The sequence below is a fragment of the Ricinus communis genome, chromosome 5 (genome assembly GCF_019578655.1).
Source record: "Ricinus communis isolate WT05 ecotype wild-type chromosome 5, ASM1957865v1, whole genome shotgun sequence".
Lineage (NCBI taxonomy): Eukaryota > Viridiplantae > Streptophyta > Magnoliopsida > Malpighiales > Euphorbiaceae > Ricinus > Ricinus communis.
Window position 1 is genome coordinate 16685819 of NC_063260.1, and position 20796 is coordinate 16706614.

At 34.1% G+C, this 20796-nt stretch overlaps 1 protein-coding gene and 2 long non-coding RNA genes across 6 annotated transcripts; all 3 read right to left on the minus strand.

Annotated features, from left to right (window-relative positions):
- Positions 1–213: 213 nt before the first annotated feature.
- Positions 214–3209, minus strand: LOC125370053. 4 transcript variants are annotated; one of them, XR_007215730.1, is made up of 4 exons: positions 2621–3209; positions 1674–2333; positions 809–1597; positions 214–735 (listed from the first exon to the last, which is right to left on the minus strand). It is a non-coding gene; the product is annotated as an uncharacterized LOC125370053 (long non-coding RNA). The 4 variants fall into 4 exon arrangements; XR_007215728.1 differs by having other exon boundaries at positions 214–1597; positions 2626–3209; XR_007215729.1 differs by having other exon boundaries at positions 214–1597; positions 1683–2333.
- Positions 3210–8352: 5143 nt separating this feature from the next.
- On the minus strand, positions 8353–9467 carry LOC125370156. Its single transcript, XR_007216053.1, has 2 exons — positions 8803–9467; positions 8353–8715 (listed from the first exon to the last, which is right to left on the minus strand). It is a non-coding gene; the product is annotated as an uncharacterized LOC125370156 (long non-coding RNA).
- Positions 9468–10532: 1065 nt separating this feature from the next.
- On the minus strand, positions 10533–13635 carry LOC8261200 (uncharacterized protein DDB_G0275933). Its single transcript, XM_002516701.4, has 3 exons — positions 13388–13635; positions 13138–13285; positions 10533–10949 (listed from the first exon to the last, which is right to left on the minus strand). Exons 1-3 carry the CDS (start codon positions 13440–13442, stop codon positions 10877–10879), a joined length of 276 nt encoding a protein of 91 aa, XP_002516747.2. The 5' UTR covers positions 13443–13635; the 3' UTR covers positions 10533–10876.
- Positions 13636–20796: the final 7161 nt, after the last annotated feature.

Genomic DNA, 20796 nt, shown 5'->3' on the forward strand with positions numbered 1-20796 from the left:
ATACGACCTTGATACTCGCCATTAGTGCTAGACTGCATCGATAGGTACACTGCCTTAGATTGTAGCTGCATAGATAGCACACATCATTAGTGCAGTCGTGATGGCGGCCTAGGTGTATGCTTTCCTTTAATTTATTCCTTCTCAAAGTTACTATTATATTAATTTATATGTTTTATTTTCAGACCGTTCAGTCTCTCTTCTAGAAATCCAAAGTGACATGTAGAAGTGGAAGCAATAGTGCGATGAATGAAAAAAAAATCAGATATTGTAAATCTAGCAAATAATGAAGTAAGAAAAAAGTAAAATTGCATCAAACCTTGAAGTGGAAAAAAGAAACAAATTGTACAAAACTATGCAAAGTAAATGAAAATTGTATCTAAGGTTGGGAAAATAAAAAGGCTGCCACACAAGGCAAAAAAAGACAAGATGAATAAGCAGCAGGCCTAGTGAGGATGGCTGGGCTCAGGGGCACTAGGATCGGCCGGTGGTGGATCAGGTGCCTCAATTAAGTCCTCATTCGTGAAGGTAGTCTGCCAAATCACAGCAATCCGAGCACTCTCCATGTTCATCTCCTTCGGCACCAATGCTCCACCTAACCGAAATAAAAGAAATAAATGAAACACTCATACGCTAAAAAATGCATACATAACATTAGGTAGTTTACATGCTAGCCCAAGGCTAGTGCTTGGAACCCCTCAATGATCCAGTACAATTGGTCCATAAACGCTGAGGCACCTACGCATAAGAGATAAAAATTGGGAAGGTTAAAAAATACAACAAAAAGAACTCAAAAAGTAAAAGGATATACATGAATGGTCCCCGCAGGCTGTAGGATGGATGGAGTTTGGATTTACAAGAGCCATCACTAAGGTAATGCACCAGTCACGAGAAACAGAGATGATGACCGAACAAGGGGTGGCAAGATCACTAATAACTATGCCCTCCGACTAGGCAATTAAAGCTGAGAATGAGCTACTACTTGGGCCCCGAGCCCTTTTATGACCTCTTGCCACCGGCCTTGGCACTCTAGCTATAAGGGCACCACCAATAGGGCCAACCCATCTTAAGGGCAGGGCAGCTGCATACGAGGGCACTTGGCTCCCTGCACCCTCAAAGAACATCATTGCATGAGCCTTCTCTAGCTCCTCATCGACCAACCTCCCTGGCCCTATTGCAGCCTTTGGGAACAGTAGCACATATAGGACGAGGCGTGTAGTCGGACCAGCCCTCTGGCCTGTGATCCGGTCATCAAATTATTACTATCGATACATAGAACTCTCCATTAAGAATCGGCACTCGTCGAATGCTACTATATCAACCACAGCAGAGGACCATGAGGCAAACTCCTCCGTAAGTCCACCCTCACATGCATATCATTACACGTCAAACACACATGTAAGAATTGTAACACATAGTGTCAAAACTAACTTTTTTTTACCTCTGGCCAAGTGATCGTGTTCAACCTTTAGCGATGTTAATACAGCTGATGCGGATTCTTGAACTCCGACCGCAAATCAACCTAGCGATCCAAAAATGAGTATCTGATGGCACTAGTTGGAGCACCAATCCTCAACAATCGGTACTCATATGCCCACATCTGCAAAGGAAATATAATAGCCAAATATATCATAAAAATCTAAAGGAAAGTGACAACATCCCACTAATAAACTCACCAGCAGTACCTAGGCAAAGCCATGGCCCTTCGCGCCACCTCTGCAGTCGCAATCCATAAAGCTGTAAAGCTGGCAGAGAGCTGCCTAAGCCTAAGCGAATAAGCCCAAGGCATTCAGGTCCACCATACTCGTCAAGAAGCTCAAGTGAATAGTCGACTCCACGTCCGCAGAAATGTTGGCCTAGAATAAGAATATCAGGAAGTTCCTAGCGTATTAGTCCACCTCCTCATCCATGAATGGCACTGCAGCTGTCTTCCGCCTCGGCTGCTAGTGGGCCTTTAGATCCCCGTATCGCAGTTACTTCTCGTCCTTAATAATAGGCAATCAACTAAGTAACTAAAGGACGAGGGTCGGGCTATTGTTTATCATTTAAGGGCACAAGTACCCCGCTGAATCGACTCCGATAAGAGCTATGAAGTCTAAGGGCATGATGGTCATCTCTTTGAAAGGGAGCAAGAAAGTATGGGTGGTGTTGGACCACCTCTGTAGCAGATCTATCAATGCGATAGCGTCATTCCTAGGCTTGAACCCCGATAAGGTGCCCAAGAACTGATGAAAGTCGATCGCCTCCACACAGTCCCTTATCCAGGATAGGAGGAGCACCCACCACTATGACAAGCCAGTAATATTGCTAGCCAGCCCATAGAACAACGTGGCCTCCTGCCAAGACCTCTAGGTAAGACCCAGGTACATTTCAAACCTAAACTATTATTCAGGCACTTTACAAATTCTACTGGAATAAAAATATTCCCACATCTTCGCTAAAAATATTCTCACACATTTTCTAGATGATTTACCACATTTTTTTCTAAAATATTCCCATATATTTTCTAAAATTCTACCACATTTTAGGGGTTTTATAGTGTTGCTAAATTCTACAAACATGCATATATTTCCTAACTATATTATTCAAGTAAAAGCATAGGAAATAAAAAAGCATACTCGACCTCACACTTTCGTGTTACAATGCGTCGATGGGGTCGCCAGAATCAGGGTCTCTGCCTAGTCACAAAGGAAGTGATGCTCGCGCTCCAATCCTACCGCTGTTGGCTCTCTTGGGATGTCCACCAGATGTCCGCGCAACCTCGATAGTTGTTAGCTCAAGTCTCGGTCCACTGAAAGTTGGTTAGCGTCTTAAGCTCTTCCTGTAATTTCTTGAAAATTTTTACAAGTTACTACTAAGAAAGTACTAAAGATTTAGAGAAATTGAGATGCTAAAAGTAAAACGAGTGTGACATATGATGGTGGCATCAAACCTTTATATAGGTTGTTGGGTCCCTCCTCACCTCGTCAAGCTCAGCCTTGACCTCGTGCAAGGATAAGCTTAAGCTAGCATGAGCTCAGACATGAGCACGCGTAAGGACACGGTTAAGCTTACATGAGGAAAACCTTAACCTCGCGCGAGCTCGCGTCTGCCTGGCCTAGCAAGCTACTCTAAATACTTTGATTTATTTTGGGAGAGACCTGACGGTCTCACCTCCTCTTACCCCCGCCTAAGACCCACTTTGAGGGTGCTCTTTTTTTAGGTAAGTACCTTCTGCAAGCACTGCCTCCACTGTGTATTGTTTTGCTTCGACTTATCTCCGCCCCTCTCGAAGAAAGGGGCAAGACACAGTCGCACCTCTAAGAAAATGCCAATATCGCACTGATGCACATCCAAGAAGACACTAGTATTACACCTGCACACCTCTAAGAAGACACTGGCATTGCACCTGCGCACCTCTAAGAAGATGTTGGTATCGTACCAACACACCTCTAAGGAAATGCTATTATTGCATTGATACACCCTCAAGAAGACGCCAGTATCGCACCGACGCACCCTCAAGAAGACATCGGTATCACACTAATGCACCCTTAAGAAGACAACGGTATCATATTGATGCAACATAAAAAAGATGATTGTATCACACCGACGCACCCTTAAGAAGATGAAAGGTGTCACACCGATGCACCCCTAAGAAAATGATAGTATTATGTTGATGCATCCTCTCAAAATGATGGTATCACAATGACGTGCTGCAATAAATAAGGTACGATCTTTGAAACTTCCCACTCATTTACTTTGAGCAGACTCATGCTTTTCAAAACTAATTTTCTATAAAACTCAAAAGATTTAAGTTAAAGTTGTTATTTTATATATTCCTCCTCCAAAGTAAGGGGCAAATTGTTATCATGAAAATTTGGAAACTATAGTTACATAAAGGCTGGTGATGAGAAAGTTTAATCGGGCTGTGAGAGATAGGGAAAAAAGAGAGAAAGATTGTGGCCCTTGAAATTCCAAAATCTCTTTTTTTATTAGCTTCAGTAAAAGGAAAAGAGAAGAGAGCCTAAAATCTTAGAAGTCCCTATAAAGGTAAGTAAGTGCGAGAATAGGTTGACCACGCGCGAGTTCATTTGAGCAAGCATGGAAGCTTGACCTTGTGCACATTTAAGGTAAGCATATACAAGTCTAGATTAAGCCAAAGTAAGTCTGGCCAGCACTCACACGAGCCGAGCACTAATATGGGGGCATGGGCCTCTAGCCTTGACCTTGTGCCTATTCACCTTGAGCCCACACAAGCCTAGATTGACCTCATGTGAGCACAGGACGAGACCCCCCTCTGACCTCCTCGAATTCAGTCTGAGCAGGAGTTAGCTCAGGGCGACGTGCCATTCGTCAATTGGAAGAAACTTTAGGCCAGAGCTTTTCCTCCAATGGCCTCTTAGCACCTGTTAAACACCATAAATAGTTGACTTTTTGCATTGGGTCAAGGGTTAGCAATAAGTAATCATAGAGGGGATCTGAAAAAATTAATTGTTTAGAGGAAGAAAACTAAAGAGGATTTTAGGTTTTCTTTGAAAATTATAATGTCTTTTCCAAAAGGGGGACTCACTTTTCTCCTTTCTTTTTTCTTTTTCTTTGTAATTCCAAACTTGTTTGTTTAACAAATCATAAGGTAGCCTCTTAAGGGCTGAAATCTATTTTAGATTCCATTTTTCTTGTTTTTCCATATTTAAAGTGTTCATTTAAAATTTATGTTTACTTGCGCTTTCAGATTTTTGAGTTTTATTTATTTTTTGTTAATTTCTACTGTCTCTATTCTTGAGCATCGCGTGAGGTCAGTCCCTATTTATGTAAGTGATTAAGCTTTTTTTTCATATGTTTTTCCACTAAGCTTGCACAAAGCTAGCCTCTACGCGCGCGAGGTCAGGGATCCTGAGGCCCTAACACAAAATTGTTAAGCTTTCAACTATGCATTTGGTGTATTCCAAACTCCGGGGCCCTAAGCTCACGCGAGGCTACCCTTTGCTTTCACGAGTCTAGGAGTCACGTGAACCTAAACAAGGGTTTTTGAGCAAAACGACATTGTGCTTCCTATTGTTTGGCTTTTGAAATTGACCTCGTGCGAGCTCAATCTCTCTCCTCCAGAAATCAAAGGCTAGCGTCTCAAACAACGCTGTGAGCCTCCTGTGTCCTGAGGAGACTAACCTCGCGTGAGTTAACCCTATACACGTATGAATTCAGCCTTTTGATGAAGACAAAAAAAAGTATTTTTATGCATTTCTTTATGTTATTTTATTTCTTACCTTAACTTTTTTTAGTTTTGCCCCATTTTAATTTATCTCTCCTTTGGTGCAGTTTCATTCATCATATGTTTTATGGCTTATTTCATATTGAATCATTAACCTAAGATGTAGAGTAAGTAGTTTCCGGAGATCTGCCCCCTCACGAGGATCAATTATTATTTTGTTATTAGTACTATTTATTAATTTGTATTAAGGCTATTTGCATGCGAGATTCCTTCTAGTTAATCCCTGATTTTTTTAATCTTTTTTCTGGTTCTATTCTCCTCTCTCCTTTTATGTATGTTTAAATATTACCTAGGATATCATCTCACATGTAAATAAATGGATAAAATGGGACTTAACAATTATTTTGATCACCCCACATGCAAAAGAGAATAAAATTTGAAACTTACCAAAGTAATCCCCCCTTCCCCTCACGTCTTGCATGTACTCACCTCAAATGCTAAGGCTAAAAGATTAGGGTTAATAAAAATTGCAAGAGATGTGGACACCATGGCAAATCAAGGTAAAACCTAAGGCACCAAAGTGCCTCCCGATTAGGACTAGCAAAGGTACTAAAGTACTTCCTCCTTAGGTTAGTCTCATGGTCTCTCAACTCACATGTTAAGAAGATAAAAAGGTCGATGTCCAAATCGAATATAGGGCAAAAACTACGCTAAGGCAATGTTATTAGGATAGGTAAAGGCCTGTCTGCTCCAATGGAGGCTAGGCGGATAAAGGTGCTTTCGTAAACCTTCCCTATCCATACCTAACTTTTCAAACCTAAAATCAGAGGGGCACAAAGCTGTCATCCTCACTCCTGAACTTGTCACGATATCATTGGGTGAGAACTCCTTCTCCAATTAGTCTTAAGGCCATTCATAATCCCTTAGAGCCCTCATCCAAATGGCTCATTTTGAAATAGGTCTAGTACGAAGAACGGTATCTAAACACAATGACGAGGTCGCTCAGCACTTGAGGCTGGCTCGTGAAAAAGCCACATTCATTCTTCCCGTAGGTGGTAGCGCCTCACAATGCTGAGAAGTGCCTTATTTATTATAACATTTATTATTAGTTACACTTATATTATTATATTGTTAATGTAATTAATATTAATTATTAATATTATATAATATATATTATATTGATTATTTATAAGGTAAAGTTAAAAAATATAACCTTGTAGTTTGTCGCTTTTATACTTGAGGGATAGAGGTATTTTTCATATTAAAGGAGTAACATGTGTTTCCTTTTTTTAGCATTATTTAGATACATTCAATATGTTGCTCATTTTTTAGATTGTAAATATTAATAAAAATATAAATATTTGATAAAATATATTTTTAATTAATTTAGCATCTAATTAGATATTTTGTGATTATGAAAAATTGTTAAAATATATATTTTTAATTATAACTAAATTTAAGAAATAATTTTCTAAATAACATTTTAATATATTTATGAATTCTTTGATGCATTGGTAGATGCCACATTACGTATAAAATTATAATTTAGTAATAGTTCATATTAAATACATGCAAAACTATATAAAAAATAATAAAAATATAAATGTGTACCTGCTAAGAAAATAAAACACACAGTACTTCTTTGATGCAAAAAAAAATCTTCGTCCCTCAAGTGAAAAAATGTCAAACCATAGGATAGTTTTTGAATTTTATCCTTAGTTATAATTATTTGTATTAATTTATTATTATACTATATTACACTATATATATTAATTTATTATATTATATATATTATATACTAATTTAATATTAATATTATTATATATGAATATATAATGAGGCGCCATATTTCTCTCTAACTACTTTTATGGAATAAGAATTTCATATTTTGCTTCATCAGCATCAACCTGATGTCCTGATACTCCATTAGTTCTTTTCAAAAATTACATTTTGTTCTTCGCGACCATTGTAGAACAGCATCCCACTAGATGTACCAAATCATGTTAGCTCGATTTGGTTACGGGTATGCTAAGTGTGTGATGTACGAAGTGTCGTGACTAATTGTGCTTCTGACTTCTTCTCAAAACTGATTGTAAATTTAAAACGTCTTTAAACCACAATTTGTTTAATTTTCTACAAAATTAGTACAAAGAAAGCTTAGTTTATAAAGTAAATGCTGAGAATTTGATTATTCTTGAATTTGTTTGATTTTTTTTGTGTTATTGTGTTATTCTTTTTGGTCTTTCCCCTTTTTATTTTTATTTTTATTTTTAAAATTTTTGTAACCACCATATAGTGTAACTGCAAAGTGAAAACCCACTTGAAGTGAATAATTGGCAATCCTTGTCATTGTCAACATGAGCACAATGAGCCAAAATTTTGAGTGATTGTTATGGAGGGAGTTCAAATAACTTCTTATTTGAATTTTTTTTTTTGCTCCACTTATTTAAGTAACTGTCCATGTGAATAAAATTAAAATAATTAATTTAATTTAATTTATAAAATAATAAATATTCACATACAAGACTTATAGTTTTAGACTGAGATTACTAGTTTTTAGGCCTCAATTATTTATTGAGTTGAAAAAATATGGTGTGAACAGCTTTATTTAAAAACAAATTCATGGGCAAAAAGAAGTATAAATTACCTTTCAACTAGCAATTGACAACATTAAGAATTACATTTATTGATTTGATCTGGATAAAATCGAGTCACAAAGTTTTAACGATTGATAAACAATGAATCAAAGATGATGAATTATTATTATACTTCATCTCCACTTTTTATGGATTTTAATTAAAGCTTTAATATGCAATATGCATTCTGAAATCATACACTTGAATTATGTGAAGTTAATAAATATATAAAAGATAATTATAAATTTAGTGTGTAAACTATTTAGTGTTCATATAATTTTTTTTGTTCAATTAGGTATTTGAATGGAGATAATAGATATCAATATAGTCTCTTTAAAATTTTTACAATTGCTTGAGTGCTGACTGGGTTAAGTGGAGCGTGCTTTAACACAAAGAGATAGATACATAAGATTTACATAATAGAAAGACAAGATTGACATTAAAATCAATAGACAAATGCTAAAAACTCAAATTAATCTTTTTTAACCTCTTTAAAAGCGGCAATTTAAAGATATAAAATTTTAAAAGAAGTTAGCAAAAGAACAATTGAAATAGAAAAGGAAGGAAATCAAAAGTAAACAAGAGTATATCCATTCAAAAAAGAGAGAAAACAACAAAGTAATGGAAGAACAAAATTGTGGGTTTATGATTCTTGGCATGCGCTTACTCCTCCAACTTAACTCTTCTTAAATTTATGTATACATGTCTAGTCCTCTCCAGCTCCTTATCATCACCAGAAAGAAACTCACACTAAATCAAATATGGATCTTCCTCCGCACACATATATTCTATATCTGCATCTTCATTTCTTTCAACTCCTCTCTCAACTTCAGTATCTTCACTTTCTTCATGTGAAATGCCTTCTTCAAGTACACCTACAGAATAAAGAAACAACTACAGACATAGACTTTATTATATGAAATAAAACTTTATTATTATAAAATACAAATTAACTGTAAAAAAAAGTAGAAGTGTGAGTACCTTTTCATATGAAGGCAACATCTAGCAAACTACTTCAATCTCTAATTTAAATCATCAAAGTCTCACTGTGAATTTCAATTCAAATCGATTAAAGATCATATTATAATTCTTGATTCCCAATTTCAACGGCTTACATTATAAAGAGTAGAAGGATAAATTTAGGTTTTCTTAAGTTTTAGTAGTTAAACTGTTGTGGTTTATTCTTCCTAAGTTCATATAAAGTCATTTTTGTCTTTTCATTTTCTTTCTACTATGGAAATTTTACGAGTTAATTTTTTTAGTGACAAAACAGATGCCCCATTTAGCCTAATCAGCAATCAGGCAACCATAATAGACCTAAAAACACCACAATGATATATAATTTTTTTTCTACAGACATACGATTAAATAAAAAATGTTGCCAACACTAAAATAGAAAAATTAAAAAATTTAGATATCAAATTTATGTTATCCGATATTTACATAGGATATAAAAATTTGGGTTAAATATTATTTAGCCCCTGAGGTTTAGTCTAATATATGACTTAGTCTCTGTAATTTTTTTACTACATTAAAACTCTCTTCAGTTTTAATAAAACTTACTACCTCATTTTGTATCAGTCCAAAGACTAAACTAATAATTTAATACTATAATTTAATCATTGTATTAAACTCGTCCAAATTAATTTTATTATCAAATCAAAGTAAAATTTTATTTTTAATACAAGTTAATTTTAGCGCTAACAAAAATAATAAATTTAAAATTATGTTTATATCTTTTATTTTTTAGCATAATTTAATTCTAAAAAAGCTTAAACATATTACTCTTTGTTTAATATTAATAATTTTAAATTTTTTAAATAAAATAAATAGTTAAAAATTATTATTTTTATTAAACATTAAAATTAAACTATATTAAAAATAAAAATTTTACTAGTAATAATCTCATCTAAATTGTTGATATAAAGTTTCATTTTAACATATAAGATTATCATAATTTTTTCATTGATAGTGAATTTATCAATTTAGTGTCTAGATTATTTGAGTAGATTAAAAAATAATTGTTTGATTTAATTTTTATTTTTTATATAATTTAACTATAATATATAATTAAAATAATAATTGAATAATATTTTTAATTAAAATATTTATTTTATATTAATAACTAAAATTAAATTATATCATAATTTAATAATATTATTATAAATATAAGTAATTTTAAAACGTTTAAATTTTCTTGAATTAAGTTGTAATAAAAATAAAAAATTAGAGTAAAAAATAATATTAAATTTATTATTTTAATTAGACACTAAATTAACTGTGCTAAAAATAAAATTTTACTCTAAATTGATAATAAAATTAAATTTAAATAAATTTAATACTTAATAATAAATTAAAAAATTAAATTATAATTATAAATTATCAGTTTAATTCTTTAACTAATAAAGAAGAGAATAATAGTAAATTTTCAGCAAAAGAAGATTTAACAACTAATATATAAGACCAAACCATATACGCTAAAAGGTATTTAACCCTAAAAATTTCCAAATCTTTACTTGTCTCGTTGTGTAATGTATCCTATACGTCAATTCCAAATTTTCACATCGAATACTGGTGAAAAAACATTGGTGAAAAATCAGGGAAATCTCAATCGGAGACACTTAAAAATTCAGTTGATTCCAAACTCACCATCTGAAATTCTGCAAAAACATTTAAAAGAAAAAAAAAAAAAAAAAATTGGCACAGTAAGATACAGTACACGATCATTTATTCAATACATCCTATTTCCAACTTATCCGTCTAACAAAGTTCTGAACTCCTGCAATCTCTAAGAGATAATAGAGGAAATATAGAAAAAGCAAAAACCTACTAATCCTTCATATTAAATTCAACATCACTATAACAAGCACAACATAAAATTTTAACATTTATAACCGGCGACCTGTTGCTGAGCCACTTTACAATGGCAAATAAAAAAAGCAACTTTCATGCATATGCATCACTAAAAAGAATAAACTTCCATAAATTTGTACTTCATATTTAAATGCTCTCTTAATAAGAAAAACAATGGATTGAGGGAAGTTTGCTTAGGTTCTCACAGAGAGCCCTTGTCATCTTGTTGAAGTATGTATTCTCTCTTCATCTCTTCCAAGACGGCATCATTCGTGCTGTGAAAAAAGACGGCATAATGAAAAATGAAAACTTGAATAGATCCCAACCATATGATGAATGGTATCGTATCTCAGCTAATTGTATAATCAAAACCGGAACAAGTTGGAAATGGACACAAGTAGAAACATAGACAAAATCTAGGTCACTTTAAAAATGCAGATAATAACCTTTGGAAAAAGCCATCCCTTGCAATCACTTGTCCTATTACTTTCATCTTCACTAGTATATGAATGCATCTTTTTTCCTGATTAACATTAATGGGCAGCACATACTTTCCAGCAGATTCATTATCTAAAAGGACATAGATAAAGAGAGGAGAAAAAGCTCGAGCACTGGGTGCAATACCAAAAAAGTTTTTACAAAAGATATAATGTTTGTTGATAACTATGGTTTTCGCTAAGAAACAGTAATAAGACTATAAAGCAACAGCTTTATGCTGCCAAGTCAGCAACAAACTATGCCCTTGGATATCACCTCAATGGCGAAGGGATAAAATGGAGCAAAAACGAGTCAAGTTTGCAGCGTTTCGAAGGATATGTCTTTACTCACACATAAATGAGTGAAAACAGGCAGGAAAGTGATCATGGTATTTATGTTTAAGAATATGTTGCTTCTTTTCTGTTCATTGTTAGAACATATAGAGCATCTTCACCAGTTTGGCAGTTGCCCAAGGAATTAAAACAAGCAAAAATCCTTCAGTTTTTCTTTATTTCTCACATGAGAAGCTATTAGTTGAGAATTACTTGCATTATGCCGGGAAGCAATTCTGAATTTTTGATATCACAAGAAAAAGATCTGTTCAATATAGGAATCAAAATACTGGAAAAGATTAATTAGAAATCTGTGTAGCAACAATCATTATTCAGTCAAAACTGAATCACCAAACCAAGTAAATACATTTGATGTAGATTCAGTCACTCGGTATCCACTGGTTGATCTGTTTAACTTCTTTAAATCTCTAGGAAACTAAAATTCGACTTTCTATCACGAGCAGAAACAAGTAAGCTCTACAAAGACAGTATTTTAGAACACAGATGAAAACAGTGCCTCAATTTTGTTTATCAATCTATCACTAAAGACCTTTCAAATTATGAGCAAACGTAAAGTCTGAAATCAGGTTTTCAAAGTCCGAAATTTTTAGCTTGTTTGGAAGAGAAAACCTAAAGTTTCATCTTAACAACAATAAAAGATTCCAAATCAAGACTTTAACTTCTTGTCCTTACTCAAGTTTTTCCTCAACAACCAAAAATTCAGAACCAAAATTCCTTGTATGTAATGAACCTGAAGTAACCATCAAATCCTTAATTTTGACAAACATTTGCTGATCCACCAAATCAAACTCACATTCCTGATATTGAAATAAAATATGAAAATTGAAAAGTAGCTCAGGTTCACTAAATCAAAAGCCGAAGGTTACTTTATCTTTGTTTCTCAGAGCCTTGTATTTCATCAATAGAAGAACAAATCATGCAATCAATAATCCCATTTTTAATAGTTTCACCAGCCAGAATACTGAATTCAAATTATAGATTTAACACCAAGCATAACTCTTTTCTTTTTCCAGAAACATCTCAATTTCCAAACAAAATACAAGCACTAAATCTAGGATCCTCATGGGTCAGGATGTTAAGAATGAACGGTAATTCTAAAAAGAAACAAATTATAACATTAATCATCAAAAGAACAGCAGAAAACTAATTAGAATTTTTCTTGGAGGTCATATATTGCAATCAAAAGAAGCTTCACATAAAGTGATATCATCTCATAACAAGTGAAGCACAATTACAAAACTGCAATGTATCTCAAGTAAACATCCAACAAGGTAAGACCTCAAAATAACACCTTTAGCCTAAAAATTATTTCATAGGACAATCACAAAGATCTCCAAACTCATTGTTCCAATATTTGCAAATGACTATAATGCAATAATCAACTTATCCAAAGAAATACAGCATATGCAAATAACCATTACGAATGTGAACAAAATTCCCTGGTTGAGAACACCAATTTATTAAGGTCACTCTCTCTCATCAATTGAAACACAAGTCAATAACAAGAAAACATACTAATATAAACTATAACCATTGAATAAGAATCAAGACAGGGGACAAATGGGTATCTAAATATAATAATATGATTGCAGGAAAAGGAAAAAAAAGAAAAAAAAAAAAGCAGAAAGCTTACAACTGATGTAGGCAATTGTTCAATTCTTTAGCCTGTTTACGACACTGCCAAACAACAGAAAGTGTTCTTCCAGAGGCACATTGTGCATACTTTGAAGTTAATTCACCACATTCTTTTAAAGCCTTTTGCTTCATTTTGCTTCTTAATGCTACACAATTTAAAACTTATTAATTTTATTTTTGACCAAAAAAGAAAATGAAACGAAACTCGAAAAATTTAAAGTGGGTTCTTGTTAGGGTTGTAGTAGTACCTTCTTCGACTTTCTTCTTCACATGATTTTCACGTGCTTCCTGTATATAACCCATTTTCCCAAAGTTACTCTTTCTGTCTCTGTAGCAGGCTCGATAAGCTATTCAAGTTCAAGCATGGAAAGTGGAAACTGTGTCTTATTTATATAATTTTTTTTCTGGGGTGCAATTGCTGAAAGAGAGAGAGATGAAACACTGTCGAAATGAAAGTCAGATATCGGGCCAAACGGCCCAAGGGCTACTTCGTCCTCGAAAGTCAAACCCTCAACCCAATAGCTCGTTAGTGATTCAAAGGACCGAGACTGATCCAATCTAAATTTTTCCGGTAAGTGGTCTCATAAATTTATCAATAACGATTAAATACATTTAATTTGAATTATTTAAAAAAATTAAAACTATAATTAAATTATAAAAATTAAAAGTAGTATTTATTTTATTAATTTACTGATACTAAATCTAATGATGTGTTATATAAAAATATATTTGAAAAATTTTAAATTTTGAATGACAAGTATTAAATAAGTTAAGTTTTAATTTTTTTAAAATTAAATAAGTCAAATTTTAACTTTCTTAATAAATTAGCTCATAATTTATTATTTTTGAGTCAATTAATTCGAATTTTAAATTTTGCCAAATATACTTTTTATAGTGCGTCACTGTATTTTATATCAATAAATTAACGACAAATAGCATTTTTAAGTTTTATAATTAAAACTTAAAAATTTAATATTATTTTACTTTTTTAAATAATAAATTGGGTATTTGGCTCTTAAGAATAAGTTCAAAAGGCTATTTGATGAAAAAATTTAAATCGGATATATTGACTCTTAAATATAAATTTAGAGGGTTATTTATTGAAAAAATTAAATTTTATATATTGGACTCTTAAACACAAGTTCAGAAACAAATTAACCATTTATCCAAAAAAAAAAAGTACAAATTGATTTAACAAATTTACCAAAAAAAATAAGATGACTCATCAAACTCGTCAAAACTCATTAATAACTACTAGCAAATATCACCAAACTCTTTAATTTATAAAAGAGAAAAAAAAACTTGTGCTCAATACTTCAAAAAATATGTTTTAATTCTTTATACAATTTATGTTTGATCGAAATTGAAAAATATAAATCAACCAAAACTCATTATAACCGTAAAGCATTAGAATAATAAAAGAACTCAAAAGGAACTAAAAACCAATAAAATTATTTGTATAAAACACAAAAATCATATGAAAAAAGTTAAAGATAGAAACATATCTAAATTTAGAATTAGAATCCTCAAGCTAGAACTATGGTTACAGTAATAACAAAGTGAATTCACACCCATAATATAAACTCAAAACTAAAGATTAATAGTACAAAATATAAACATTATTATACAAATCACTTATGCATAAGAAATCTTTGAATCTGGATCCCAAATAATAATACATTCCTATTTAATAAATTATATATGAATCATTAGTAATAGGACTTGATTTGAAAATGACATGGCAACGATAAAGTCTCATCTCTCCATGGATCATAGCAAGCTGTGGTAGCACTAATAATGTAATATATGAAAATTTTTCTTTTTAATAATAATAATAATATTAGTAATAATTAATAACAAATTTTTATTTAAATAAATATTATTTTATTTTTAATTAATTTAATTGAGATGATTTAAAATAGAATTTTAATACTAGATAAAAAGTAAGAGAGTTATTTTTCTATATTTAATTAGTTTGATTGTCAAGAAAGTAATTAAGTATATTTCTTGAAAAATAAATTATATTTTTTATTACTTAATTTTCTCCCAATATGAATATATGAATTGAAATTCTATATTTGAAAGTTATGAAAGAATTAATAAATAATATTTTATAAAAGAATTTATTTAGGAATGATAAATTTTAATTAGCTAATGGTGTTGATTTTAATTGAAAAATAGTTAGAAAACTGATTAATTAAGTTAAAGTGTTAGGATTAAATTGACAATTAATTTTGAAATAAGGATTAAAATATAATTGTTTTAAATTGGGGTTTTAAATAAAAATTTGTATGGTTGGTATTTTTATAATTAAATGTGTCAGTTATTTTGATAATTTTACATTTAAAAATAAGGGTAAATAAGTAATTCTATATTTTCAATAATTTTAATTTGGCCCAAATTAAATAGTTAGGGGCTTAATTGAAAAGTTAAAGAAAAGTTGAAGGGTTAAGTAGGAAATTTTTTCAGGGCGAAATTGTTAGTAATTAAAAAGTTGAGGGACTAAATGGTTAAGAAGAAAAGTTCAGGGACCAAATGTTGATAAGGAAGGAAAGAAAATAAGGAGAAGAAGTTGGGCACGGGGAAGGGAAGAGAGAGAGGAGGAAGGAAAGGGAGCTTTTGGTGCATTGTCGAGAACCTTCTGAAAGTTGGCCGTGAGCTCAGCTGGCGGCAGAGAGAAAAAAAAATGAGGGGAAAGAAGAGGCAGTTTTTCGGCACTGTTCATGGCGTGTCCAGCAGCGCCAAGGGTGGCGATCAGCTAGACGGAGAGTGGGCTTCCTTTTGGGAGCAGCGGCGACGCGATTGGTGGCCGACGTTCGTAGTAAATAGTGGAGAGAGAAAGTAGGGGCAGCTGGGATTTTGGGCATTTTTCGGCGAGCTCCGGCGAGGGATGGCCAATCAGAGGACATATCCTGACTCTCCTCAGCTCAAGCTTTCCAATGGCACCGGTTTCGTGGCAATCGGACTCCATTTGAAAATCGACGGCCGAGATCGTCCGTAAATTTCTCCAGATCATGTGCTGGGATCATCATCAGCGCATTGTTTCGAGTCCGTAGGCGCGTTCAGATCGTCGATCGGACTCTAGCAGCTGAAGGCGAGTCGACCGAGTTATCAAGCGTCTCTGTAATTCTCTAGACCATAAATTTTAAAGGTTGTTGATATAAAATTATATATTTATTTATTGTATTGAGCATTAGAAAAATATTGTGAGGATTGTTAGTTAAAATAATTTTTTGTTGGACTATCTGCCAATAGTAATGATTTGTGATGTGTGGCGGAGTCGGGAAAAAAATAATGAAGTCTTGGTGACCCAATTCCTATTAAATGAATTGTTGAAATATTTGAAGTGTTTTTGACAGGTTGTGGACCCGTCTTACGGGGGGTAAACGTCCGTGTTTAGGGGAGGTTCTGCCAAATTTTCGGTAAAATTTATCTGGGTCGAAATTCTTAGATAGTTAATTCTAGGAGTCTAGGCCTAGGGTTATTTATCAAATGTTTTACTTATTCTGATTGATTTATTCTCATGATTAGATAAATCCGTCAGTTTGGCTCGCTCCACTCGAGGCATCAGAGCAGGGCTAGGAGGTCGTCAGAACTGTGAGTTAAAGTCATATATTTGCTATACTTGTGCTTCATGCTAAGTTTTACATAAGTAGTTCTGATTAAATGGTTTAAGATTTTAATTATTTAATTAATTACTATTTATATATGTTTCATTTTCTGCATTATGGCTATTGTGATTGCATGTTGACTCGGGATGAGAGGCAGTAGAACATGCCACCTGATGGATTGTATCAGGACCGCGTGCAGACCGATATGAATTTTAGTCAGGCAATAGAAGAATGGTTTAGGACTTGCCCTGATCGAGTTTAACTCTTTAGGCTGAGTATAGTGAGTTTGCCAGAGTAAAGGTCACTAATCGAGCATTACTCTCTAGCCACCGGCTTTATTGGAAATTTAAGTAACCAGACTGGATTTAAGGATCCTGGTCGAGCTTCGATCACTAGGCGCGAGTTCTGTTGGAATGAGAGAGCCGAAAGGCTAAGACTAATTAGTAATGGAGATTAGGATTCTACTAAGGTACTCCGTCCTGTAGTATGTAAAATTTATTTTATAAGAAGCCTGGCATGACATGTGTTTTTGTATATGATTTTATTTTTAAAGTAAACAAATGTGTTATTGAAGTGTTCATATTATTTTTGGGATATATGATTTTAACTCACTCCCGAGACTGACAGTCTCAATTTTACTGTTTTCAGGTGTTGTTAGCTTTTCTGCAGTTCTTTTCTCTAGCAGCCCGAATCCTTCATCTTCGGGTTAATGTAACTAACTTTTGGTATGTTTGACTTTTAAACTTCTAGAATCTCTGCAGTAGAAATTTCAGACTTTCATTTTAACATTTTATGTAAATTTAGGTCTTGTCTATTTATGCTGGCAGACAAAATTTTAAATGTAGTATCTGCTCACTAAAGGTCAATTGTGGAAAAGTGCCAATTGACAGAGTTCATATTGTATTTTTTTTGAAGTTAGTGAATAGTCAGGTTTACTACGGAATTTGGTAGCCTTACACCTACCCATTCCCTAGTGCCGGTCACGGGCTCACAAATCGGGTCGTGACAAATAATATTTGAGTATTGAAATCTCAAACTTCATTTAAATAATAGAGGCACAATTTAATTTTAAGCCATAAATAAAAGAATGGATACATATGTATGGTTATGGAGATAGAAATAAAGAAAAGTTTTGAAACTCGTTGTTTGATAAGTTTTGACGAGTCAGCACATGTTGATCCATATTTTTTTAATTTTCAAATAATTTGATGCCATCTATATTTGAAATCAAACTTGCTAGATTTATATTTTAAATTTTTTCTTAAATCTATATACAATTAAAAATAACATGATAGGCATCATACTACTATGTTTTCATGCCCGATTGTTTACATTTTTTATGCATGATTATCCTGTTTTATGCTAGAATCACCTGTCTTTTGTTTCCTTTCTCGTTTCAGGTTATTTTTGAAGGACACCATCAACAATCGAGGGAAATACGTGTGATTACGGACCAAAATCCATCAAATTGGGCGAGGACTAGCACCCCGAGGGTTGAGCACGGCCTGAACTCCGGCCGTGCTGAATTGCCAACTAGCTGCCTTCCAAGAGTGCCTTTTGGCATGGTTTCCATAGCCACTACGGCTTCCACCACGGACCGTGGTGGTCAGCACCGGCTTGGGCACGGCTGGAAGAGGTCAATACAATGGAACCCTAGGGATCAACATGGCTTGAACTCCGCTCGTGCTGACCAGCACAGGCTTGACCACACCGTGCTGAAGAGAGTATATAGGCAAAAGTTCGATTTTCTTAGAGGAAGCTTGATTTTCTCTGACATAATTTGAGTATACACTCAATTCACTTATTTTCTGGACCTCAATTGTCGACCTTGGGAGATCAAATTCATCAATTGAGGAAGGATAACACTTATTTTCAACATCGATTTGAGGATCAAAACAACATTTGGGAGCATTCAAGAGGAAAATTAGGGTTTGATATTTTGGATTGGAAAATTAGGGTTTCTCATCCAACTTGAAAGGAAAGGGTGTACATGCCTTCAATTTTCTTTTCCTTATTTGTTCCTTATTTTGCTTTAACTATGAACATGAGTAGCTAGATCTTTTGAACCCATTGGGGTCTTTATTGTGATGGATTATGCTTAGTTGTTAGATTTGTAATTGCCTTTCTTGTAATCTTTTTGCTATTCAGTAATAAAGTTTGATTCAGTTAGTTTGAGACGTTGAATTAGTTGTATTGTGGATTGTTTCTTGACATTGAGAAATGCTTGTTACAACAGGAAATTGAATAGTAAGAACCCACCTGCACCTGGTCGTCATCCACTGTGGACATTTCTTAATGCAGAAAATGAGAGTCGGTTCCAAGTCATGAGGTGGAAGCAAGTGATGGCGAGTCGTTGCATCAACTTCGCATCCCTGGAAAGAGTGGGATTGGTTCAGGATGTGCGCACTCTGTTTGAGCCTCTGCCATATGCGCGATTTTTTGATATCATTGAACCAACCTACAGTGAGCTTACAATTAAGTTCCTCAGCACCTTCTTCCTGCAAAACAGATCACAAGCTGGCATCAGCCTGATGTAGTTTATTTCAGACTTGGGGGAAGAGAGTTCTCAATGTTAGTCCCGTAATTCGGCATGCATTTGGGATTATGGACTGAACAAGAGATCTCGGGGGAGGAATATCAGGGATGCCTCTATATCCACCCAATATCCTACGACGCCATGTGGGACTCATTGGTACTAAGGCCGTAAACATACTACCCAAGCAGGTCTAAGGTGTCTAGCCTTCCGGATCATCTCTGTTATCTCCATACCTTATTAGCCTACACCATTACAGGCAGAGGAGATAGTTTTGGAGCGGTGACACAGACCGATGTCTTCATCCTCTTGGCTATGCAACATCAGAAGAAGTTGGACTTAGGATATTTGTTTGCTCGTCAAGTCCGATCATTTATAGTAGATGCCTAGAAGAAGATGCACTGTTGTTTTGGCCCGTACGTGACTAGATTAGCCAAGAGACTAAACGTATTAGATGACTATCTGTCAGAGCTTTCAATTATTGGTGACATGGCACCATTAGGGATCAGACAGATGATCAACATGCAAATGATCATGGCTACTAGACACCCACATAGTATAGAGTACATGCTTGTGAACACCATAGTCAGGGAGGCTAGAGAGGCAGCGGTTAGAAGAGGCCAAGGTCCGTCGGTTGAGATTTTGAATGTTAGGATCCCTAACCCAGCTAGAGTGTTTATGCCTCCATCCGGAGCCTCATCCTCTTATTCTGCAGGAATATAGAATGCTCAGATTAGTGTTATGGCTGACCGACTAGATCGAGTCTGCGATCTACAGCAGCAACACCATACTCAATTTGTGCAATTTCAAGAGGAGACTAGGGCACAGCTTGGCGGAATGAACACCGTGCTTCAGCAGCTTATGAATGGGTTGGAGAGGCAGGTCACCCAGACGGACTTTTTGTGGAGCAAATGAAAAAGTTGATGGATGCTAGAGCACAAAATCAGCGACTCATCGATGAGATGGAATTCGATCTGGCAGGTTGCTTCATGGACTCTGATCCACCGCAGCCCTCTGTTCCTCATCTTCAAGCAGGTCCAAGCAGTGACGATATACCATCAGCCGACTCCTAGCAGAAAAAATTGTGCAACTTTTCTTTTTCCTTTTTCTTTTTATTTTCTTTCCTTTATTATTTTATTTTATTTATATTATTTTCTTACTTTTGTATGCTGAATTTTATTTTATTTCCTATCAGTTGTTTATATTATGTTAAGTTATTTTAGCAACACGCTATGCTTCCCAACCTGAAAACTATGCATGATTTTCAATAACTATGATGTGCGAGTCATATGCTTACCCAGTTTTAATCTTTCTAACACTGTGGACAGTGTTATACTTAAGTGTGGGGCTTGACTTTTGCTTCAATCAAGCAATTAATGATTTTCCTCTTTTGAATAGATACCCTTATAACTTTTATCGAATCTTGTTGGAAGAAGGAAATGAACGAATCTCTTAATTTCACTCGAGCCAGGTAAAATTGGTGTTTTTCCTCAATTTTTCCATTTTACTTTAT